Source organism: Leptidea sinapis, chromosome 18 (assembly GCF_905404315.1).
Source record: "Leptidea sinapis chromosome 18, ilLepSina1.1, whole genome shotgun sequence".
NCBI classification, from domain to species: domain Eukaryota; kingdom Metazoa; phylum Arthropoda; class Insecta; order Lepidoptera; family Pieridae; genus Leptidea; species Leptidea sinapis.
The window spans coordinates 7,984,572-8,011,675 of record NC_066282.1 but is presented as its reverse complement, the minus strand read 5'-3'; the positions used below and the strand labels follow the sequence as shown (position 1 = coordinate 8,011,675).

General features: G+C 33.0%; 1 protein-coding gene across 2 annotated transcripts in view; it reads left to right on the top strand.

The window, feature by feature from the left end:
* The window catches only part of LOC126969431 (uncharacterized), an 82,231-nt gene that overhangs the window by 41,259 nt on the left and 13,868 nt on the right, over nucleotides 1-27,104 (top strand). For both annotated transcript variants that reach the window (XM_050814843.1, XM_050814842.1), the window contains exons 2-3: nucleotides 5,330-5,532; nucleotides 10,148-10,286. In XM_050814843.1, coding sequence (XP_050670800.1) covers nucleotides 5,356-5,532; nucleotides 10,148-10,286 — 316 coding nt within the window. In that variant the 5' untranslated portion in view covers nucleotides 5,330-5,355. The remainder of the gene's footprint in view (nucleotides 1-5,329; nucleotides 5,533-10,147; nucleotides 10,287-27,104) is intronic.

Sequence of the window (27,104 nt, the reverse complement as noted above, 5' to 3'; positions counted from 1 at the left end):
TACAAGAGCAATTTTAAAAATTGCGCTTTATAGCGTCAAATTATAAACAATTAAGGTCTTTTTAGTACTTATTAAATAATAGTTATATATATATATATGTATGTATAGTTCTTTGAATTACAAATTAAAGGTTTTCTCAAGTGTTATCGTAAAAATAATCTGATTAAAACGAGTTATAAGCGCACCTCCATTCATGTTTGATTTGACAGAAGCACATTTTTTGCGAACAGGCTATAGCTTGGCTATAGCCAGCGGCCTTACTGCCTCGTCTTTAGTATTTTCATTTTCGGTATTTATTTCAGAATTTTGTTTTACAAAATGGACCGATAAAGTGTTCTCATCTCATCTTTCATTACTATCATTTTCCTTTTCTGTATGTTTTCGCTATTTTTCACAAGTTGATATCAAAACGATACACTTTCCGCTAATAAATAGTAACTTTTTTGGAATCGCTTACTTTGATACATAAGTTTCCAGTTTAGGTTGATATATTAGTTCATGGTAGGAATAAATGAACGAACTAAAACAGTTTGCGATTCACTTTCCGACTTGATTTGACGTCAACCTTAATTAGATAGCTATAATCACATCGTGGTACGAAATAGCAAAGTAGTTAATTTTTGCATGTCAATTGAATCACAATAAGAGTTCATGGTAGGCCAGCAGGACGTAGTTATAAATTAGTAGATATAAATGACAATGAAAATTTAATAGCTTCAAAAATATTTAGTATATCAAAAAGAAATTTGTATTATTTGCCCATTCATATTAATTCCATTCATATTAATTCCATTCATATTAAATTCCATATTATATGTATATCGATCGTCATCAACGATATAAAATATAGAAACTAAATTCTTGGCTTTTTTCATTCTTGATTCGTATGACCCCATTATTTATTCATACTTGCTGTAGTGTCTAGACAGAGAAAGACGTTTCAGTAATCAATTCCAAATGATTGGTCTACAGCTTGGCTTTCAACATTTTTTCTTGACTTTTCACGTAAAAATTAGATTGCCATAAGAAATGCTAATAGTTTACTTACCGAATCATTATATTTTCTTCTTAATTTTTTTAATATTGGGCTCGGTATTATAAATAAGGAGAATTGAACAAAGCAAACAGAAATTTATAACGAGGCGGTTCTCGAATGATTAGCTCAGTTGGTTAGAGCACCGGCACGGAACGCCGGAGGTCGTGGGTTCGAATCCCGCATCGTTCATAAAATTTTGTTTTTCAAATTTTATTTGTGTATTAATCCCAGAATTCACCTCTAAACATCACGTCACTTTAAAAACATAACATATTGTTTTACCATATCGTCTTTTTTTAATGTGTATGTTATATAATTTATTATAATACTACTCGGAATATAACATTATTAAGTTTGCAGTTGTGACTGTGAAGAGAATAACTTAAGAACAGCGAAGTTACCGACCAAAGCTTAGAAAACTAAGTTATTTTGTGTAAATCTGCGTACAAATTTCTTGTCTTACAACATTAATTCCTCCAAGGTGTGTTAGTTTTGATAGTTATTTATAATGTAATATAATAATTATTATACGTATTTACTAATAACGATACTGAAAAATTTCCTATTAATTTATTATTACCTCTGGATTCTATTCATGTATGTGGGTAACACTGAAAATATTTAGAACTGGCCAGTTAGAAACATTGCCAATCAAAACATTTCTGAATTTCAATTTTAGAACTCTTTGGTAACCTAATGTAGTATATTGCATTCATTTGTCATTTGTTTTTGTGAATTGGCGGCAAATCTAAAACTCTTGTTACACGTGAAAAAGAACCCTAACGCGGGAAAATTTTCAGTCAATGATTTATTAAGACTTTAACTAAATTTTAAATTTGGTTTAACGAGTTTTAGCGTGGACGTAGCAATCTCAATGATGAGTGTCCGCGTGAGGGACGTCCTTTAACAGCGACTACTGAAGATAACATGAGTGCTGTGCGACGCATGTTAAAGGAAGATAAGTGAGTGAGTAAGAGTGAGCGCAAATCTGTAGTGTGAGACGGGACGCGAACTCAGAACCTTCGAATGGTCTGAAACTAGTCGGTAACACCACTGATGATTCGGTAGTAAAGCCGATTTAAATAAATAAATGTAAATTATGTCTCACGAAAGCTTTTTTAAACGAATCCTAACAAATTAAAACTTGTACTAAAGATTCAGAAGATGCAAATTGAAGCAATTCGTAGATTTCCGACCATTTTGAGCAGAACTTATGTTATACAGGGTCAAATATTGCGACCTGATATGAAAGTGCACGAGACCTAATAAGAGTGATTACCTATATGTGGACCTGCGCCTACATAGCATTATAATAGATAGCACTTCAGATAATATATTTGACCACTGACCATCAGCTGAATGTCCTGCTCGTCTCGTCCCTTATTTTCATAAAAAAAAACAATATTCAAGGGGGGAATGTGTTTACAAATAAGTGTATTTATAAACCAGACAATTAATCTAAAAATCTTTTTTAATGTAATGTATTCTTAAATAACATTAAATCAATATATATATATATATATATATATTGATAAAGAAGACTTTATGTTATTTTTAAAAGTTAGTACTTCTGCATTTAAAGATTTTCTAAAAATTATTTGACTAAAATGTAAAAAAAAAACAATCCTACTTTTATAATGCCAATCGAAAGAATGACCAAAAACTAATAACTCTTCTTAAGTAACATAGTATTTTAAAAGAAAGGAACAACGTAAAATGTTTTCCTACTTGGATTGGTACGAATTGACCGATTAGATGGCCGGCCAGATCCCCAGACCTTACACCATTAGGTTTCTTCTTTTGGGGATACGTGAAAGATATGCTATACAAAAAACGATACGAGAACGTGGGCGAGTTACAAACAGAATTGTGCCATATCATATCGAGTATTCACCATAAAATGATAAGAAAATCAACAGGCAGCGGACTCATTAAAATAATGAATGAATGAACTCATTCAAGATTTCCAGACGAGGCAAGTAATTTTTAGAAAATCTTTGAATGCAGAAGTACTAACTTTTAAAAATAACATAACGTCTTCTTTCAGTAAAATAGCCTATCTTCGATATTGAAGGTACTTTCCCTTCATGTCCCATAACTTTGGGACACCCTGTATGTATATATTTATAAATCAATATATATATGTAAAGCAAACGACAATACGTTCATTAGGAGTCTAACAAGAAGGAACATTTCGTTTGACGCAGATGGTGTGTCAAAGTGAATGGTGTGGAACAATACCAATGAGGACATCGGAAAATCGGAAAGAGATACTAAGTCGCTTGAATTAATGCTTATTGGAGATACTTGTTCCTTAAAAATCAATAACATGTTGTACAGTAATATGTGAAGTGAAATAATAGGTTTAGGATGTAATCAAATTCCATAACATCGTGAAAGATATTCTAACATTGTGAACTTTTTAAGGACTTTTAAGTTGAAGACTTAAGTTTCGTATTATATTTACATATGTGGCAAAATGATCGCACTAAGGCCATTGTAGAATTAATACACATCTAAAATTTTAAAACAAAATTTTATGAACGATGCGGGGCTCGAACCCACGACCTCTCGCATTCCGTGCGGGTGCTTTTTCAACTGAGCTAACCGTTCGAGTGACGTATCGTCATAAAATCTTGTATCCTTTGTTCAACTCTCAGGTTGTAGCTTCATCTACATTCTACAGGATCTGGTCAACCCCAATATTTATTTGCGTATAAGGAAATTGACTTGAGATGTCGCTCTTGTAAATCTAAGAAATATAATGTTTCTAACTATTGTTGTTTTTGAGCTACAGACCTGGAAATACTCAGGGGGAATTTTAGCGAAATCTGAATAAAAGTATTCCTATTGGTTACAGAATACTAAAAATAGTTTTTAGTCGTAGCTCATTTTAAGACTCACTGGCAAACTCAATATCCGTATCAAAGCACAGATGTGGTTGAAAATTGAAGATATGCAATGACATAATACCGTACAGAAACGTTGCAATTTCGAAATTTCATTTCTAAACTCGGCAGGTGTGAAACATAAATCATTTAATTTCATACTGTGCCATGCCTATTGGTTTCAAACGTTCGCTTCGATCAAACGCTTGCGTTGAATCTTCGAATGGGTATTATTCATGGTTGATCGGATGTAATATTAAAGTTTTTGTGTTTAAGAATTTAGAGGGTTTATGTATCATTTACGCTGTATCAATGATGATAGGCTGTATAAAGAAATGTCTTTATATAAACATTGTGGCTCCCGACGCGGAAATCGACACATAAACCCAAAAGACGATGCTTCTAATACACATATTTCCATGTTTGTGGATGAAGGTTTTTCCGTTTTATTTGTCAATCTGCATATATTATACAACAAGAAAATACGTTCTAGTTTTCCATACTTGTCATAAGATACAGTCAAATAAATATATTATATTCTATTTCACATGATGTACGAAGCCGTTGTTTGCATAAGTAATTGTGTTTCGATTAATTGCTTTCTTAATTTTTATGTCCTTGTATTCTGGTGGAAGGAATGTTTTTTTTTTTTTTAATTATTTATTTATTTTCCAATTAGCATGGCAGTGCCACTTACACTAATTAGAAGAAACACAAAAAAATTACAAACAATAAAGGAATATTACAGAATAATTGAATTAATTAAACAAATTCAATGCTCTCCACGTACCTCTAGTATTTCATTGAGCATTCTTGTCCAAGAGCGCGTTGAAAGATGACAATGAACGCGGTATAGGTGCTATGGCTCGGGCAACAATGCGATAAAGCGAGACTACGTAAAGTTTATTTTTTTTGTGAGAGAAGATAAAAATTTGACACATAATTTTTAGATGGTAGCAAGTACGCCTGACCTCCAGGGAAGTGAAACCTAAACAAATTATTAAGAATAATTATGACTGGGTAAAGTTAGAATTAGCCAGTACTACTCTACTGCTGGATTGGACACGCCGCTGAACCTGATGTTTAGCTTTTTTACTCAATTTTACATTAATCCAAGTGGTAACCACTTCACTTTTCTAAAAAATAAAAAAACTAAAATAAAATAATATTGATTCATACTTTTCTGAGACTGCTAAAGTTGACCATAAAGGAACAATTTGCGTCTAATTGAAAAGACATAAAATAGATAATAAGTATCAAAAATATATTCCCATGTTTGAAATATTTATTAGACTTAAGAATTATTATGGTTTTATCTACTTCATTCGAACCACAAATTTTTGGGTGTTCAGTAATAAAGATTTATGGTAATATAGTTCTAAATACAAGTTCTATTTGTTCACAGCGTTATTAGCGGGCACGTTAAAGACAATGCAAAGAGCTGCCTGTGATGATGAAATGGTCTCCCTCTCTTGTCCGAGAGGAACATCAATAAGTATCCAAGTAGCTCAGTATGGAAAAGCCGCTCCAGGTGGACACGGTTGTGTTGCAGAACCAGCTCAAGAACTAGAGAACAGTGAGAGATGCTTATGGCCTAATTCTATGCAGGTATGACTTTTATGTTATTTCTTGAAACCAACGTATTCTAACCTATTTGATTTAACGATAAAAACAAAATTTTATAAAGCATAGGAAAATTTATTGAAGTAGGCGTAACTTTGTGGAAATCCATAATTATCCAAGTGTTTTGAGTTTTCGTTAGTGTTAATTCCGCCAATATTTGTCTTTAAACAATTCAATACATGTTCCGTCCTACACAAGGCATCCTCAGGACATGTTGAATCGCCAAACTCTGGCACGAGACTGACAGTCTGGCAGTCTAGCTCCAGAGTTTATAAGAGAGTGCCCGAGATATTTACAAAGCTTATCAGTCTGATATTGCCGTGGCGATTAAATATTTCTTCCAGCAATAAATTTATGTAAAATCAAATAGAAAATCAATTATATTATAATATTTATAACAGTATTATATACAATAATTAACTTAAGTGATAATATTACAAAATACGATTTTCCGAATTGTAATAGTAATGCTTGAAAAGTTTGCTGACGTTATAGGTTTTTGAATCTGAAATTTTCAGTGCAATCTCTCGTTACCCTCTATCCATTTAAGTTGATGACACCAAAGTTCCGGAGTTCAGAGCTAAAGCTTCTGCTTTGCGATCGAAAGTCGTTAGCTAATATCATCAAGTACTCGTAGCAACGTAGCAACGTAGCAGAGGTACTATTCGTAGCAGCGTAGCAACGTGTAGATAAAACGGTTCATAATTTCAGTATCAGCTCATGTTAATATATTTAGCCCTGTGTACCTTTAGATTTGATCAGCAATACTGTGTACAAAAATTTTCCCGTACCTTTGTATGCGACAAATTCATAATTATATATTTTGACAAATCATTATATTTCCAAGCTGTTTGAAATAAGAGGGGTATAAGTTTGAAATTGGCATTCTTTACTGAAAAATTCAAATAAAAATAACAATACATCTTAATTTGAAGCATTTCGCAAGCAAAAATTTCCGCGCTACATATACATTTCTGCCTTATCACGGGAAGTTTTGTTATGCTTTCGTGATAGAACTCTGGTTATCTTGACTCGACAAACTCTGTGAAGGCAATTTGTATCACTTCTTAATTGTTATTTACCGTATACAAAAATGCTTAAATTACGGATGAAAGGGTAGTCGGTTGGTATGTGACTCTTCATGATCTGCGTCCTCGAATAGGGAGGCTCCTTTGCACCGGATGCCGGCTAGATTATGGATACCACAACGGCGCCTATTTCTACCGTGAAGCAGTAATGTGTAAACAGTACTGTGTTTTGGTCTGAAGGGCGCTACAGCTAGAGAAATTACTGGGAAAATGAGACTTAACATCTTACGTCTCAAGGTGACGAGCGCAATTTTAGTGCCGCTCAGAATTTTTGGGTTTCTCAAGAATCCAGAGCGGCACTGCATTGTAATGGGCAGGGCGTATCAATTACCATCAACTGTGAACATCCTGCACGTCTCGTCCCTTATTTTTATTGAAGAAAAAAAGGGAAGACTAGAGAATATCAAGCCGTGGAATAGCTTGTGTTATCATAAAGCAATAATGGTAAAGATGGATTGACGAGTCTATGCTGTCTCACTGTGACTTTCGTCATCATTCTTCGAAGTTCTTTCCCATAGATCTCATTTCTTGGCCAGATCTGAGGAAGCTGTAGTTAATCATTGTTCCAAGTTCATTCCAATAGACATGCATGCTCTCATTTCTTGACCATTTCTGAGGAAGCTGTAGTTAATCATTGTTCGAAGTTAATTCCAATAGACATGCATGCTCTCATTTCTTTACTAGATCTGAGAAAGCTATAGTCAATCATTGTCCCAAGTTCATTCCAATAGACATGCATGCTCTCATTTCTAGACCAGATCCGAGGAAGCTGTAGTTAATTATTATTGTTCCAAGTTAATTCCATTAGACATGCATGCTCTCATATCTTGACCAGATCTGAGGAAGCTGTAGTTAATCATTGTTCCAAGTTCATTCCAATAGACATGCATGCTCTCATTTCTTGACCAAATCTGAGGAAGCTGTAGTTAATCATTGTTCCAAGTTCATTCCAATAGACATGCATGCTCTCGTTTCTTGACCTGATCTGAGGAAGCTGTAGTTAATCATTGTTCGAATTTAATTCCAATAGACATGTATGTTCTCATTTCTTGACCAGATCTGAGGAAGCTGTAGTTAATAATTGTTCGAATTTAATTCCAATGCTCTCATTTCTTGACCAGATCTGAGGAAGCTGTAGTTAATAAGACTATGAAGTTATCAACAAACAACTATAATCACTTTTTTTATGAGTAAACTTCGCTTTAGGGTGATGTTGCGGAAGTTTTGTAGTGTGTGTGATACCTTTATACACATATGCACACACTCATCTCTCCAATTATTATATAAGCACTTCCATAGTACAATAAAGGAGCTTACAATAGCAATCAAAGTTATCATTGAATACCCGAAGCTCCAACATCGCAAGCCATTGCGACCCCCTTTACATGACAAGTCACAAATAATCTCAGAGTCCCTTCATTTCTGAGCTGGTTCAACATGATAGCTTTATATATGGAATTCGTATTCATGACTTACTTTAATTTCCTTCCCTATCCTTTACTTTTAAAGCCAAATAAAAGACAATTGAGAGTTATACAATTCATTGTTGGACATTTTTTTAATTTTTTCTTTTTTATCCAAACTACATCAAAATGGTAATTTAATACTTAAACCTTTGTTAACATAACAAAGTTTAATAGATCGGTGACCTCATCCAAAAAATGTTAAACTGACTTCGTAATATGCTGGTGAAACCGAAAAGACAAGGAGATGAAAATAATAAAAATTACTGTTATGGAGATCCATTCTTTAAAAGTACACGAAATAAGTGGTTTTCTTAAACATGTTTGATATTGATAAATAAGAGTTACTAATATGTCTTTAGGTAATGAAATGACATAACTCTTAGCATTAATCATTATTTTGTATGGCTTGTAAGCCAATCAGTGTGTTTTGATAGCAAAGAGTTGTAAATAAAATTCATACAGGAATTTTATATTTACTAAGATGTTATCGAGAAAGCTTTCCCTTTTTTAATATAATAATATATTGTAGTACCATGAGATAATCGTTTATTATTTTACTTAAAAAACCTGAAGCCAACTAAAATTTCATAGAATTTTTATGAAACAAATATTATGTCAAATAAAATTAAGTATATCACTCATTTATAACAATCTCAAAAAGATATTATTATACAAATTTTAACTATGATTTACTCTAAGAGTTAAATTTTTTTAAGTTTTCTGGCTTTACCGACCACATTTTACATGTTTATACTGAAAATTTCCATGTTATATTTAACTGGAAGAAAGGATGTTCCAATGTTTGGTTTAACTTCGGAGAAACTTCCTTTAGAACCGCACTCTGGATGACACACACAGATCATGAAGATAAACTGGAGTACGAAACTGGAAGTCTGAGACAGGAATAGGAGGGATTGAAATGCTTTGGAATACGTTATAAACTTTTGATTTTATTATTTGGTTATAATTACATTACTTATGTACCCCGACGTATTGTCAAATTTTCAGCATAACGTGTTTACAGGAGAATCTCTTTTTGGAGTCTTCAAAAATATACAAGAGGTGGTGCTAGAAGCACTCAATTCGGCCCTGAACCCTTCTGTGATGTCCCAAGGAGTCTTGTAAAATCAACCCTTGATACATCATGTTCACAAGAGTGTAATAAACCATTCCAAAAAATCTTAGCCAAGCCTTCAACAATAAGGCTGCGCTCTGATTATTTTCTGAGCGGTATCGCAAATGCATTTGTCACTTTTAGACATAAGAAGTTAAGTTTAATTCGCCCAGTAATTTGACAATGTAGCGCCTTTCAAACCGCTTGACGGCAGACCAAGGCGCCGCTGTGGTACCTAGATGTTAAAAGAACTACAATTCTGCACATAAAAGCGTCCAAATTGTCTATGTTAACCGACTTCAAAAAAGGAGGAGGTTCTCAATTCGTCGGCATGTTTTTTTATTTGTTTTTTATAATAAAAGATTTGATGTCATGATATCTGTAATATCAAGTCCACATTATTCCTTTATTTTTATTAATGCAAGAAAAATCCATTGGCAACCATATTAAAATGCAACTATTTAACTTCTATAACCTAATTTAAGTTCTGTGGATTTTGTGATGTTTTAAATAAATAAATAAATTTGCTTAATACATATGAATGTTATTTGCGCCTATAATTAAAGTGGCATTCAACTTGTATTTTTGTCTATAATTTTTTGTATGTATTAGTGTATACTTTGTTGGTGTATTAAATAAATAAATACAAATATAAATATATTTCGTAATGCAGTTACATAATACATTCGTATATTTATATATATATATATATATATATATATATATATATATATATTGATGTTAAAACAAGAAATGATTTCAGTATAAAAACAAATTTAAAAAGAAGCTAACTTATGCTAAATAAAAACCACTACTAGAGTACCCGGATGTAATGGTTTAAAATTTAAAAAGTATTGAAAGTACTCTAAATACAAAGTAGAGTACACATCTCCGCCATATTTAAATATTTAATGTCACTGAATTTTGAACAGTATTCCCTGTTGCAAACGGTGGTCGAGGCGTGTCAAAAGAAGCCGGCATGTAAGTTCACTACAAAGTCGAAGCCGGGAATCGTCGACCCGTGTCCCCACGCCAGAAAGTTCGTTGAAGTTGCCTACAAATGCAGACCGTGTAAGTATTTTAAGCTCAGAATTTTTTTCAATTTAATTTATTACAGGTTCTACAGTATAACTAAGACGATATATGGTTTAGATTTATAAAACTTCGAAACAATTTTTCTTATTTCTATTTTTAATAATTACGGCGCGTATTCCATGTTGTGGGCCCGTACTGAATGTTAAATGTTTTTAAAGTAATTGTGTAAAATAAATGGTTGATAAATTTGAATGAAAAGAAACCTGTTTATTAAAACTGAGTATTTACATAAAATAAATATTTTAATTATGTAACTATACAAATACTGGTAAAAAAAAAATGCATTTTGTATTTTTTTAATATGATTATTATGGCCATATTTTTATTCATGGACTCTGTTTTACACTTTAAGACTATATTATATTCCGTTTTACAAACGCATAAAATGTAAAATTATAGCACGTAGGTCGTAGTTATTCTCAAAGGTAACTCTTACTTTTATTTTCGTGAAACGCTACGAAGAGTTTGCCTTTTCTCTAAAAAACTGTCATCTAATATATAAAATTCTCGTGTCATGGTGTTAAACTTTGAACTCCTCCGAGACGGCTTGACCGATTCTCATGAAATATTGAGTGCATATTGGGTAGGTCTGAAAATCGGAAAACATCTTTTTTTCATCCCCCTAAATGTTAAGGGTGGTCCACACGATTTTTTTTTAAATTTGTTTGATTCTAAGTCAACATCAAAAAATACATGCAAATTCAAATTTTCACCCATCTACGATCAACAGTTACATTTGTATCGTGCTTTTAATATCGAAAATACAACGTTTGCTATTATCATCGAATAATCTGCTCACATTATTCCAATATAGCTCTCGAAAAGAACTCAAAAACATAAAGTTTTCGTCGCGAACCGAATATGCGGTTTTGGAATTGTGTCTAACTTACCTGAACTACGCTTGGCTCTTATTTACTTTCATTAAGGCTGAGAAACAATAAGGATCTGTTTCATGTAAAATCGGATGTTTTGATGAAAAACATAAACCAACAGTGAAATGTATTATAAAACTAGCTGACCCGGCAAACGTTGTTTTGCTATATAAATTATTTTAAGAGTTAGACCGTTTCTTACACATTGCAATATTACTTTATTATTCTAAAATAAAAGGTTTTTTCTAAAATAAACGTAGCCTAAGTTACTCCCGTCCCGTCCCGTCACAATCGGTCCAGCCATTTCAGAGATTAGCCGGACCAAACAGACAGACAGACAGACAAAAATTGTAAAAAAAAATATTTTGGTGTATGTACCTATGTACCGTATATATACATATATTAAAAACGGTTACTTCAATATCACAAACAGACACTCTAATTTTATTTGTATGTATAGATAAAATAATATGTTAAAGAGCTACATGATAGCAAATATAAACTAAAAATTATGCATATTCTGTACACGTAAACAATAAACAAACCCATTCATCATTAAAAACAATTTTCTGCTCACATTTGGCATGAAACATGAACCAACAGTAAAATGTATTAATTAATAAATAGGATAATAATATGTAAAATACCTTCATGATAGCAAATTGTATGCGTATGTAATGTTATGCATATTCTGTACACGTAAACAAACCCATTTATAAATAAAAAATATTTTTTTGCTCACTTTTGGTAGCTATCCGATACGACAAAGCTTTTCAAAAGTTCTTTTCATAACAAAATATAGGTAAGAAGTTATTGTTACGTTACCTGGGAATTCAATTCGTACGCAACTAGTTGCGTTGAGTGGCTTCGAGTCAGTCCCATTTCTTGCTAGCTCTGGTGTGCCTCAAGGCTCAAATCTAGGTCCTTTGCTTTTTTTGGCATTTATAAATGACTTATTATCCAAAATTCGATGTGAGTGTCTGGCGTACGCCGATGATATAAAAATATTTCGTAAAATAAATGGTCCAGAAGTCTGCTCATTGCTGCAAAGGGACATCGAGACTATTTGGCAGTGGTGTAAAAGTAACCGAATGATGCTGAATATAAAAAAGTGTCAACTGATTACATTTACTCTCAAGAAAAATCCATTTGTTCATGATTATGTTATCGACGGTAATGTTCTAGATCGTGTGAATGTGATAAGGGACTTGGGCGTCATCTTTGACTCGGATTTATCCTTCAAAAGCCATTACGATGATATTTGTTCAAAGGCAAATAGGATGTTAAGCTTTGTTATTAGAATCGCCAGACCATTTAAACAGGAAAACTCCTGGATATTATTATACAAAGGTTTAGTGAGAAGTATCCTGGAGTATTGCTCTGTGATTTGGTCTCCAATTTATAATGTTCACCGTGATAGAATAGAGTCAATTCAGCGGCGGTTTGTAAGAGTTGGGGTTTTAGACGTAAAATTCCCGAATACTCTGAGAGCTTACGTAAATTTAACTTGCATAGTCTTGATAAACGGAGATGGGTATCTGATATGTGCGTCTTACATAACATTGCGAATGGATTTATGGATAGTCATCTATTAAGTTTGATAAACTTTAAAGTTCCAACACGATCTGTGCGTATTCCATGTTTATTTTCGATCAATTCCTCAAATAATAATGTATCGCATAACAACCCGATTATGAGAATTTGTAGAGAATTTAACGAAGTGTGTGCTGATTTTGATATATTCTTTACAAATGTAGACATTTTTAAAAATACTCTTTATAAAACTTTCTAGTTTACGTAAAATAATTTAATGTTTAACTAAATTTCGTTATACTGTAATTACTATTGTGTCCACTTATTATTTTTTTATTTTTTTACTGTATTTGGTGAATGATGTGTACAATTTTAATTGGATCTCAGGATCATAAAAATATGCTGTACTTGTTATTAGATGATAGTTTTATCTTTTTATCTGTTATTGTACCTACTTGTAAATAAATAAATAAACTGTGTCTTAACTAATTTTAAGTGAGAGAGAGGCTAACGTGATAGGTAGTAGTGAGGCAACCGCCTATAGACATCCGCAAAACCTGGAGGCAAGAGATGCATTGCCGGCCTTTAAGGGAGTATGCTCTTTTCTTGAAGGTCCCTGAGGCGTATCGGTTCGGGTAAACCTAAATGTTGAGTATTTTATGTTACTCAACTTATTAATATGACAATTATAAAGAATTATAAACTTTTTTCCAGTTTTTCTGCCGCTTAGCATAATGAGTATTCTTTATTATATTTCGGTTTGAAGGGCTCCTTAACTAGTCAAATTACTGAGCTAATGATACTAAACGTCTTATATCTTATTCATCTTATGTCTTCTCTAGATTGAATTCAATCGAAAATCCCAAACGGCATTGCATAGTCATCATCAAATTCAAATTCAAATATTTTTGTTCAAAATAGGATGTGAAATCACTTATTGAAAGTCAAAAAAACTACCATCAAGAGTATCACTTACCAAATGTCTCTTTTCGTCATTTCTTACAAAAACAATTATTAACATTTTAAAATCTCTTTGTTTTTGATAGAGCCGACAGATCTTATGTGAATCACATTGTGAATGTTAACGAAAGTAAGAGAAACTTTTCAACGAACTTAAATATCAAGGAATATCGGGGAAAAACTTGCGGGCCATTCGGCTTAACAACATGCAAGGCATACGCAATCTTTATTAATGGCAAACTCTTGTTGAAGAGGCAAGGATGTATGTCAGATCCTTAATTCAACAGAGTATTGTGATTTTTCAACCGAGAGAATTCGAGAAACGTCGTAAAATTCTCAAAATTAAAGTTAATTTTTTATTCATACATTAACAGAATAATTCTGCTTACAAATTCTTAATAAAACTTACTGCGCCTGTGCTTTTGTACGTATGCGTATGCAATACATAAATAAAAATACTTTAAATGAAAATGTATACTAATAAATGACCGGAGATCTTTTTTCTTCGTTTATACTGCGAAAACTGCAAGAAATTTATCGGAATAATACTTATACGATAATGCAGCATATTTCGGAGAAGGTTTGAGTATATTATGATATCATGGTGATTACTTAATAATAATAATGCTGACACACTCTTAAAAAAATAATTTTGCCCTAAACTAGGCATAACTTGCACTATGGTTACAAGACAACGATATATTACAATACCATATACTTACTAAGCATACCTAAATACTTATAAACATCTATGACTCGGAAACAAACATTCATATTCATCATATAAATGATTGCACCTACCCGGCGAGATACGAACCCGTCCCAGGTTTTGGATATAATATAAACAATAAACCACAGAGCTGATAGGAAAATATTTTATTATAAAAATATAGAGGGTTATAGATTCGAGTATGGGCAAAAATATTCATGGGTAATAAATATGTGGTAACAGATACAACTGCATACACAGTTTAGTTTAGGGATTTTTTTAATAAAAAATTGAGTGCAAACTACACCCATCACTTGAGGCTTGTTTTTTACACGGGCATCCTCATACTTTAAATTTGGAATGTAACGTCTTTTTCTACCATCAAAGCAGTAGTGTGTAAGATGTGTGTGGTCTCGCAAGGAATTAACACTTAGATTTATATTACCTACATTAATTTCTGTCGGTATTACCGTAGCTATTGTTTTCAAGATCTTTAAGAAGGAAAAACAAGTAGGTAATCTGAAAAAAATATCAACTTCTATTCTAATGTGCCTCCATAAAATAATTTCATGAATACCTAATTAATAACCTAATAACAATTTAATAACATCACAATCTGAGAGGGGACAGAGGCATTTGTGTTATAATACCATGGAGTAGAGTAGTAATTAATTTATAATTATTGTTAATATTGAGTAAACTTTTTCACAAAGTTATAAGTTTATTAATTTTCTTGTTCCGATCTTCATCTGGTTTTTTCTTCCCATTAAACCAGCTTTCCCGTTCAATACAAAACAAAATAATAACTAACACATTTAAAATTGGTGTTTAAATTCAACAAAAAATCTAAATATACAACGATCAACCCTACACAATTTTCTATTTAAGCGAATAAGCCTTTAGTCGTCACAGTCGTTATAGGAAAGTTATTAGATCCTTTATTTTAGTTCACATGAAACCCACCGAAGCCTTTGGGCTATTGTGTTTCGTGTTTATCCTTTTACGCGACGCGGACTCTCTAATACGAAAACAAAACCCCATTTTCAGATTTAAAGTATAAAACATAATGTTGTTTTAAAAAATAAAAAGGCTAAAGTTAATCCGTTCTTACGTCATTGTAACCTATATGTAGGGTAATATATTTTTATAAAGCAGAAGAATTTTTAAAAGTACGAGAGGTAATATTAGCAGCAATTTTACCCCATAAACGTTGTCGACTGCTTCCTTAGATTTTTACACAAGACCTTTTTTTTTCAAATGACATCAAAATCATCATTATCTGTACCTCTCTGTTTTTCTTCTTTTGATTTATTACGTTTGTGCTGGTATTTGATACGGCCGTTCCCAATATTCAGTCTATCTTTTACTTGAGATAAAAATCCTAACTTACGATAGTTACGATTTTACGACTTTTCTGTCCCATTAAACTTATCGACGGTAACTCACCTTATCCGTACACGCTGTCTGTCAATGGGACGACGTATAGCTTACCAGCGATAGAAGTTTGTATGGAAATTTCAATTCACGCGTCCCAATATAAGGATATAAGTATGACTTATCGAGTATATTGGACAGCTTCAGGTTATTGACTGCTAAGTAGAATCTAGTAATTTATCTCTATCTGTAGATAGTATATTGGTAACGGTCCTTAATCAGTTCTTAAAACTTTTTAACCGACTTCAAAAAAGGAGGAGGTTCTCAATTCGTCGGTATGTTTTTCGTTTTTATCTTTGTTATTTTGATAATTCTATTTTTATTCGAAAGCTGGTGCTTTCCGTATTCTATTGAACAATTATCGTAACTAGAATTAAATTAACTGATTAGATTGTATAAAAATACGCAATTATTTAATTACGTTTTAGTGCATAAAATATATTATATTGTTTAGAACTATGTTTAACACTATGTTTTTGAAGCCGGTTGTGTTTGTTAATTTTTCATTTTATTTATCATATAGATCGTAAACAGAATTCTATAATACGCTAATAAGCGGATTGTTTTTAAATGATAGAAGACTCCATCTCTCATCTTCCCTCGGATATTGGCTTTGTGTGAAATTATGATGCTCCCACATTTATGTTATAAAATGTTCACAAACATTGATCATGTGACGAAATGTTTTCATGTTAGGTAATGCCAATAAACATATCTAAAAAATTTTTTTAGCAAGTATAAGACCGCTTTCGCACACCGTCCGATCAGAGTCCTATACGTATCCGTGAAACATGGTCTAGAGTAGTCGTAGAACTATTTCTATGATAGTTAACGCACTACATCCGGCTTCCGTCATCTGATTTGTTTCCGTCAACCTTAGAAATACTTCTAGGATTACTTTGGACAGTATTTCCATGGATACGGATCGCACTCTGCACTCTTAGTGTTTGAAAATGGTGGTAAACATCTTAAAACAGTAGTGTAGGAGTGCCATTAGAAAAAAAACACTTCTAAATCGATTTATGCGATTGCACTGCCATACTGTGTCTGTAAGTGAATTAAATATGAAACAAGACATTGGTCGTTAGCAAGAAAAAATGACTCTCCATTTATTAATACCAGATTAGACAAATAGATGAAGCCACAACCTGAGAGTTGAACAAAGCAAACAGAATCTTATAACGAGGCGGTACTCGAACGGTTAGCTCAGTTGGTTGGAGCACCGGCACGGAACGCCGCAGGTCGTGGGTTCGAATCCCCCATCGTTCATAAAATTTTGTTTTTCAAATTTTATTTGTGTATTAATCCTAGAAGTGAGGGTTATTACTTTAAAAAACATAACATATTGTTTAGTACCAGATTACCAGAATCTGGCCACGCATCACGCCAATACAAATAAACGAAGAATGTCTATCTCCAAATGGCCCAACGGAAGACCAGCGTTGGTTTTGACACCAGCAAACATGCCGAGTTGGGACCATTTTTTTAACGTATAGGTAGTATTAATCTTCCAGATTTGTTTATTGTCTGTCGCCTTTATAAATATTATTTTAGGTTATTCGAAAATTAATGTGTACTATCAATTCAAATAAAAAAAATTCATTTCACTGTGAAAAATTTTCAATATATATTTTATAATAAAACAGCAAGTAAGATAAAAAGGAGAATTAAATATTCTAACCCTACCCTCCATATATATCTTCGAAATATGCAAATTTGTTAAAAGTAATCTACACAATTACACAAAGAAAGAAAATAAGCCACGTAGATTTCCCGAAAGATATATAAATAAAATAAACCTCCCACAATCAAATTTAGTACTACATACATCGAGTCCTTATGTAATGTCTATAAAAATATATAATAATCTGCCAAACAAAATTCGAAGCATAAATAATGAAAATGAATTTATTAAAATTCTGAAAAGCTTATTATTAGAAAAGTGCTACTATGCTGTAACGAGCCAAACTAAATTAATTAAAAATATGGGTCTCCCTACTACGGTCTGCTGTTCAGACCAAATTGCGACACCCAAACTGGGTATCCATAATACTGCCTTGTATAATTATAGTAATAACTCCAAATGTTATAAATATAACAACAAGGACTGTATTTATGGAATTGCAATAAATTGAAATTGAAAATTGAGATACCGATAAATAATAATTATTTTGATAAGTATTTTTACAGGTTTTGGAAGAAATTACGCAGCTAGATATATTTATATACACCATATTGTTAATTCACATCCGCCGTTTCAATTAATAATAAAACACTACTTACTCTTTCAACATCTTATGCATACACTTAAGGGAACAGTAACACCAAAATATATAATATTCTGTACAATTTAATTTTAAAGATGTCTAAATGACATACAACCATAATTGTATTCCATTTGGGGTAAAGTCAGGTCAAAGTCAAATAAACTTTATTCAAATACTTAAACTTAACTTGAAAACTTAAACAAAGGCTTACTAAGCGCTTTTTAATCGTCATTATGATATTGACACACTTTGTACACAAATTATCTTGCCCCAAGTTAAGCAAATATAGCCTGTGTTACAAGACAATGATATATTTAATACAATATACTTACTTAAACATACATTAATTCATATAAACATACATAAATACATTTAAACATCCATGACTCGGAAACAAACATCCATATTCATCATATAAATGCTTGCACCTACCGGGATTCGAACCCGGGACCTCTAGCTTAGTAGGTAGGATCGCTAACCACTCGGCTATACAGGTCGTCGTACTCATATTATAAATATTTAATCAAAATATCTGTACCTACCATAATATTTTGCAAAACTCCCTATATGGGACTAAATTAAGTCATATTTAAGGAAATCTTTCTGAGAAATTTCAAGTTTGTAACATCATTGTTTAAAAATATAAAGCTACCATGCTCTGTTTAGACATTGGACATATATTATGTTTAATTTGTTAATATCCCAAAATATTAAATTTCGCCTGTATCAAATTTTTCATATAACAATAAAGATTTCAGAATTAATAACGGCAGATATTTCCTGGCTTACGATCCACATATTGTCAAGTAATTCCCGCTTATCCGAAACAATGGAGCTTCCCTAATCGTAGCAATGGTTTTTACGAGGGCATCGCGAGTGTATTGGTGTGATTTATGTGATGTTATTAAATTCCGGGTAGAGGTCACCGCCCCTGGGCGCGGTTGGGAGCGGCCATAGGTGTGGTGTGGTTATCATTATGAGAACGGGAGAGCGAACGAGCGTTTGAAACGCTTCCTTATTTTTCAAGTTTTGAAACTAATTAAATGTAAAGCTCTGATCTTTGAGTGAACAAAAGTTACATAAAACATTTTTCCGTTAGATGTGAAAATAAGTGGTAATTTCTTGGTATTTTGTGAGAATATTTGCATTAAGGAGAATTTCATTGACAATAGGAATTTTTGAATCTGTTATATATTTATTTAGTCGATTATGGCTGTATAGCTCGAGCAATACTTCGTCTCGTGCCAGAGTTTGGCGAGTTATCATTTCCTGAGGATGCCTCGTGTCCTCTACACGTGTCTAATTGTTTGAAGATACTGGTGGAATTAATGCTCAAGAAAACTCAAAACATTTTAAGAGTGACAGCGGTTACAGATGGGAATAATTTAAAGTATGTCAACTAACTAACATCAAAATATTGAAGGGAAATTACTTTTTAATTACATTTTCTTGTAAGGAATTTATGTGCTTGAAGTCGGTTATTCTTTGGTAATAATATTTTTATTTTATTAATATTAACTGACACACAAATTCGAAAATTCTCTAGAAAATTCTTTCATAACAGTTTAAATAATAACAAGCTCGCGTTGCATTCAATGGTTTATAACTTCCTAAGCACATGACCTCAACGCTACTATTTATTTAGTATATTTTATTTTTGTAGCTTATCATTTCATCGCCATCCTTGACATATATCATTAAATTCCTATATACAAATGCTTGTTTTGGTGCCGAAAAAACTAGAAACCATAATGTAACACTAGGGAAATTAATAACAGTAAACCAGATTTCATTTTTTTAGAATACGACCAATCTGGTAGCATATTAGTTTAGTAACCTTTAAATAATTCAAATCGTAATAAATAATCATCAAAATAAACGACGGAGATATGAAGTAAGCAATACATGACATGCCTTATCGCTTTTATATTCGGTTAAAAACATGGTTTAAAATAGTTGGTATTTTAAATAGCTTAGTAAAACTATCGACGTGAAATGAACGCTCGTTCACTCCAAACCACTTTTACAGGTTACAATAGAACACTCCATTACTTAACAACACTCAGACAGGATCTAATTGATCAACGAATACTCAAAGCTTTTAACATGTGCCGGGTTTTGGATTTCTAATGTAATGAAAGGGTTGGACGTCAGAGTTTGCTTACATTGCAATTAATACGGCTAATTTACCGGGAGTAAGCATCAATTAGCTGATGTATTAATAAATTAATTAGTAGTAGCCTTATTGAATAATACATATAATAGCAACTGCCTTCCATGATTGACTTTAGTTCAGTTACCGATGTAGTTTATTATTAAAATATCCATATCTAATTATATAAATTTATACAGAAATTATTTTATTTTATTTTCATAGGGTGGCTAACAGCCGTCAATACAAAAACATATATCTACATGTTTATATATAGGCCAATTAAAAGCCTCCACAAATAGGTATTAAATAGTATTTTTTTTTACGTTTTTACAAATGCTTAAACTAATTAAAGGCATTACTATGTACTAGTTAACTACGCTTTTTTGCAATTTAAATTGACTAAAAGTATACATATATTATGTTGTCATTGTATTACTTTTCTGTGACTTGCAAATAATCTTGTATAATATGTTTCTTAACACTACCTAAACTGGAACAAAAAAGATCTATTTCGGATGATTTTAGTTTGTTAAAATTATACGAAGTACGTGGTATAAAGGAGTGTGATCTATAGTTTGTGCGCATGAGTGGAATATGGAGGAGATTCTTTTTTCTAGAATGTTGGTACGGTATATTGAGGTTTATTTTAGATAACAAGGTTGGACTGTCAATTTTACCCTGAGCAATTTTCATAATAGTCGTAATATCAGCCATGGATCTACGGAGTGTTAATGGTAGGAGATGAAATCGAGTACACCGAGTCTTGTAATCTGTTTTGGGAATTCTGAACTTATATTTTAAAAATCTCGTAAATTTTTTCTGTATTTGTTCAATTCTTTTACTATGTATCATATATACCGGATTCCAGATTTGACTAGCATACTCTAAATGACTACGAACATAAGTGCTAAAAATAATTTTTAATGTTTTCATTCTCTTGAAGCAGTTCGCTGAACGTATTATAAACCCAAGTGCTTGTGATGCCTTATTTGCAATATTGTCGATGTGACATTCGTAAGTTAGCTTGCAGTCAAGAGCTACACCTAGATCTGTGACACAATCGACCCGCAATAGAAATTGATTATTTATAGTATAATTAAATTTGATGATTAGCTTTTTACGGGAAAAACTTATAAAAAGACATTTAGGTATATTAAGCCAAAGCTTATTATTACTACAATATGTTGCTAGTCTGTTGAGATCTTCCTGAAGGAGATCAACATCATAGATATCGTTGATAGGCCGAAATATCTTCATGTCGTCAGCGAAAAGTAAATAATTGGAATGATGAAAGCATGTATCGATGTCATTTATGAAACAGATAAATAATAAAGGACCTAGGAGTGAGCCCTGAGGAACTCCAGAAGGTATCGTGATCCATGAGGAGGTGTAGCCATCTAAAACAACTGCCTGAGTTCTGTTTTTTACGTACGAACTTAACCATCTAAATAAGTTACCCCTAATACCAAGACCAGCAAGTTTCTGAAGAAGGATTCTATGATCTATGCGGTCGAAAGCTTTGGTGTAATCTGTATACACAACGTCAATTTGTTGACCACCGTCCATGCAATCAGTTAAGAAGTCAGTGAAAACAAGTAAATTAGTAATCGTTGATCTTCCTTTTATAAAACCATGCTGTTGTTGGTTTAACACATTTTTAAGGCTAGGGTAAAGTTGATTATAGATGATGCGCTGAAACACTTTGGCAAGAAGACATAATTTTGAAATCGGTCGATAGTTTTCCACTTTGTCTTTCTGACCTTTTTTATGTATAGGTGATATGAATGCCGCCTTCCACCTGATCGGCATGATACCTTCATTAATTGATCTCTTAAAAAGCAAGGTGACAGGTAATGCCAATACTTCAGTACATTTGAAGAGGAACAGTGCTGGTAAACTATCTGGCCCAGGTGATTTATTTAGATCAAGTGATTTTAAGAGCTTTTCTATTTGTTTATTATCAATTTCGATAGAACTTATATTACTAATAATAGATTCATCTGAACAATTATAGGATTTGGATGTGGTAGTGGATTCTTGGAAAGTCGAATAAAAATATCTTGAGAAAAGCTCACAAATGTCCTGTCCTTTATTGCCTTCAGTGTCTCCATAGATCATATTAGATGGTATATTTGAACAATTACGTTTACTTTTCATAAAGGACCAAAATGCCTTGGGATTATTAGATATATCATTTTCAATTTTACTAATGTAGTGATCAAAACAACTACGCTCAATAACTTTAGCCCTGTCTCTAAGTAGGTGGAAAGTATGTAAGTCATTGAGATTATGATATATTTTATATTTCACAAGATATTTATTTTTCTCTTTGAGGATTTTAATTAAGGCCGCGTTATACCAAATTGGATATTTATTATTTTTAATGATCCGTTTCGGCACGTGACGGTTTCTTATATCATAAACTATTGAATAAAAATGATTAACGGCATCATCTACAGAGTTTTGAGTAAGAATATTAATCCAGTCAATCTGACTTAGTTCCGCACTCATCTCCTCAAAATTACCTTTGTTATAGTTAAAAATTGTCCGCTCAGCTGGTTTCAAGTGTGGTATATATGAAAAGTTAAAGTGCACAATTAATGACTTATGATAGGGATCTTCTGGTACTAACGGATCAGTGCATGCTGACACAGTGAGCTCATTGTTACTTAAAACTAAATCTAATAATTTGCCAAATGCATTATAATTACTATTAAATTGTCTAAGTCCACACAGACTGAGTGTATCTACGAAGTGCAAAATGTGGGACGTGGTTGGTGCAATTGGATTTAGGTAAGTTTCGCATGGAACCCACGATACGGAGCTCATGTTAAAATCTCCCATAATAATAAACTTATCAAGCGGATTGTTATTAATCAAAGATGTTAGTTTACATAGAAAATTGTTATGCTGAGCAGCAAAATTATTCCCAAGGTTCTGTTCGCAAAGATAGAGAGTACATATGTGTATTTTAAATGTTGTTCTCGGACTAGATGCAGTTATCAACAGTGTAACCCACACATCCTCGGCACACGACTGCCATTCAATTCTGGGTGTAGCCAACAGATCACGTCTAATGGCTACACAGGACACCACCTCCACGTGATTGCCCTTGTGCTAAGTAATCACGGTCACGCCGAAAGACTAAATACCTACTATCAAATAGCTCACTGTCAGAGATTGATTCAGTCAGCCATGTTTCAGTGAGTGTTATCACATCATGATCGCTCAAAGACATATTTCTTGAGAATACCTCTGTTTTAGTTCGTAACCCCCGTACATTTTGGTGATAAATACTAAGATTAAACACTGTTACCGACAAGACAATTTCTAAATAGATCAATGATATACTGGAATAAATCATTTGTATACCGAACCATATACTCCATATACCAGTCAGCGCTACCCGAAATAGATAAATAACAAATACAAATATACTCATGAACAACAATAAACATAATTATCAGCAAATGGAAAAAACACGCAGTAACTTTTTTAGCGTAGTAATGACATATTCTATAAATACTACAAATAATACTAAAAGCAGATACAATAGTAATGCCAATAGCATAAATAATAACATATTTAAGTATGGTAGAAGAAATACAAGTAATGTAAAATATTAAAATAAAAAATCTTATAAGTAAAATAAGTAATTCTGGCAGTATTATTATCGTATCTTTTGAATATCCTGTTCTCTTTGTATGGTAAAAGATTTTGAAGTAGAGTCGCGCCGAACAAAAATTTTTGAATGTTTGACCCACACGAACTGAAAATAATGTTGCGAGGCGAGTGCTTTAGTTTTCGTAAGCAGCATTTTGTTTCTAGTGGTGAGGTGGTCATTTACAAAAATTTTTCCAGATCCAGAAATCTCAATATCCTGAGGTGTGAGACGGTCTTTAACGGAGCGTGCAGCAGCAACAAAATTTTCTTTGCTATACCGGTTTGTGAATGATAGTACTATATTCTTGACGTTGTTGGTGCCTGTGTGAACTCTATGTACAAAGTTTATTTGATCTTTAGATACAGGACATGAGATCTTATTACCAATTTTATTAACTACATCAAAAAGATATTCTTTGTCTCTGATCGGTACGCCTTTTATCTCCACATTGTTAGAGCGAAGCCATTGATCTTTGTCAGCAAGCTCTTCCTCTAGTTTGGTCACCAGAACCTTGAGTGGTTGCAAACATTCTTGATCCTTCTCTACCCTGGCGAGATTTGCTTCAAGTGACGAGATTTTCGTTGAATATTCAGAAGCAGAGGCTTTAAGGTCACTAAGCTCTTTTTTTACGACCTGCATATCCGCTACAAGGCTGGAGAGTGGCGCCAGTTTTAAATTGATGCTTGTTAGTTCCTGCATGATGGTTTCCAAGCTTATCGATGATGGCGATATCGGTGAAGAAACTGGGGTAGGAGTCACAACACTTAAATTGCCTGGGTTTTTACAAGCCGGACACCGCCAAGATGCCTGCCGATCACCGAGTCTGCGATAGCCGCGTTCTGTAATTCCAGAGCATTCAAAGTCATACTGTTTCGTGCATACCGAACATTTTATCGTTTCTGTTGCTTCATCTCCGCAGCGACTACAGGTCATCATTTTTAGAAAATAATAATACTTTGACTATATTTATATATATGTATGCCTGTAATACGCAGAAAATAATAAAGCAACGGTGAGAAAGTGCTTCAATAATTCACGGTCTATGAATGGATGCCGTGAGTACACAATGCATACAAGTTAGCACAAGATATGTTCGCAGTACTTATTTAAGCGATTCTGGCTCAATACAGTGGCAGTTGGTACAAAACAATATTCGGTCACTTATGCTTGTCGAACGCAAAAGGTGAATTGTTATTAGTTGATCACTATTAGTTGAATATCACTTCTGTAATCTGGATCTATGACCGGTTTCCGTAGGCGCACATTACAATTGAACACAAAGAATGAATTAAAGACGCAATTCTGACCTGTCTTCGCTGTACTTAAGCGTGAAAATTCAATGTAGCGGCAGTAGGCAAGATGTCATCCGTGTTGTTGATTGAGTTGAGGTTCAAAACAATATTTACACACTTTATGCTTGTAGAATGCACTAATATGTTATTCTTATTAATTGATCACTACAAGGAGTTTACTAGTAGCCAATTTGTAACTTTATTTAGGTAGTAACAAAACAATCGAGTACGCAATTATTAATTATATTATTTTGCTAAACGTAAACAATACTATAATGTTCACTGCGCGTCGCGCGACTGAAATTATGTAAGTGCTAGGCTATTTCTAGCACAGAAGGTTCCATTTGCCATAAAAAAATCTTCAATTTATGTTATTGGAATAATTGCGAGTGACAATTGTTCCTTTATTATGTTATTTTGTCAATATTTAAGACGATCAGTGAAAGTGTGGGTACTTTAAAAATATATCTAAATGATGTAGGTATTAAGTATGGAAAACTATATGCTACTTCTTTAATTATGTTTACCACTTTTCCTTTACAAGCTTTATGACAATTTTTTTTTATTAAAATAAGGGACGAGATGAGGAGGACGTTCAACTGATGGTAATTGATACGCCCTACCCATATCAATGTAATGCCGCTCCGGATTCTTGAACAACCTAAAAATTCTGAGCGGCACTACAATTGCGCTCGTCACCTTGAGACTAAAGATGTTAAGTCTCATTTGCCCAGTAATTACACTAGCTACGGCGCCCTTCAGACCGATACACAGTAATGTTCACACATTACTGCTGCACGGCAGAAATAGGCCCCGTTGCGGTACCCATAATCAAACCGGCTTCCTGTGCAAAGGCTCCCACTGGTAAAATGTAGTAAATAGTATCTTTTTGACTGATCACCGTTACTGAAATTGCTGTTGCATATTAAAATATGAATAATAATATTTACCAGTAGATTTTTGTAAATATAAATACAATCATGAATTTAGAAAAATGTTATTACCACTTTACAAACTCTTAAGCAAACTAACAAAAAGTCATACAAATCGCGAGTGTAAGACGTAGCTTGTCACGCACACTAAACTAATATTCCTGGCCTGTTTTTATTGGTTGTTTAACAGCAAGAGACTCTATCTAGACGTATAAATTATCTAAGCACAAACAATCTAAATTTGAAAATCAATAAAATGGTTTCTAAATCTTGAACTATTTCTTTGAAACGTTTTGTCTCCGGGGTTAGCGGTAGAACATTCACTGACGGATTGGACCCTATTGGTTTTGATAAGGTTATCTTCTCTATCATCGATTGGAGTTTGGAAATATTTCAAAGAATATCTGCATTAACCTTTCCAGTGGGAGGCTCCTTTGCTTTTAGGATGCCGGCTAGATTATGGGTACCACAACGGCGCCTTTTTCTGCCGTCAAGCAGTAATGTGTAAACATTAATATGTTTCGGTCGGAAGGGCGCCGTGGCTAGTGAAATTACTCGGCAAATGAGATTTAACATCTTATGTCAGGGCGTATCAATAACCATCAGCTAAACGTGCTGCTCGTCTCGTCCCTTATTTTCATAAAAAAAATGCTAATGACTACTTGCAAATGATCTATTGCTGCTGTAACGAGTAAAATTCCACTTTTATCAAGTAAGCGACGCGCTCATTAGCTTGTGTTAATAAAACTCTAGTTAACTGTATCCAAGCGATCGATAGCTACATTAACTCTAAGCTGCGAAGTAACTGGACTTAAAACTAGCGCTGTGGCACATTATTTTGTACATGAACGAAAGTACGTAATAATAATACACAAAACTCTTACACAAATTATCTTGCCCGAATCTAGACATAGCCTGAACTATGGGTGCAAGAAAATAATTCATTTAAAACGATATACATACTTTAACATACATA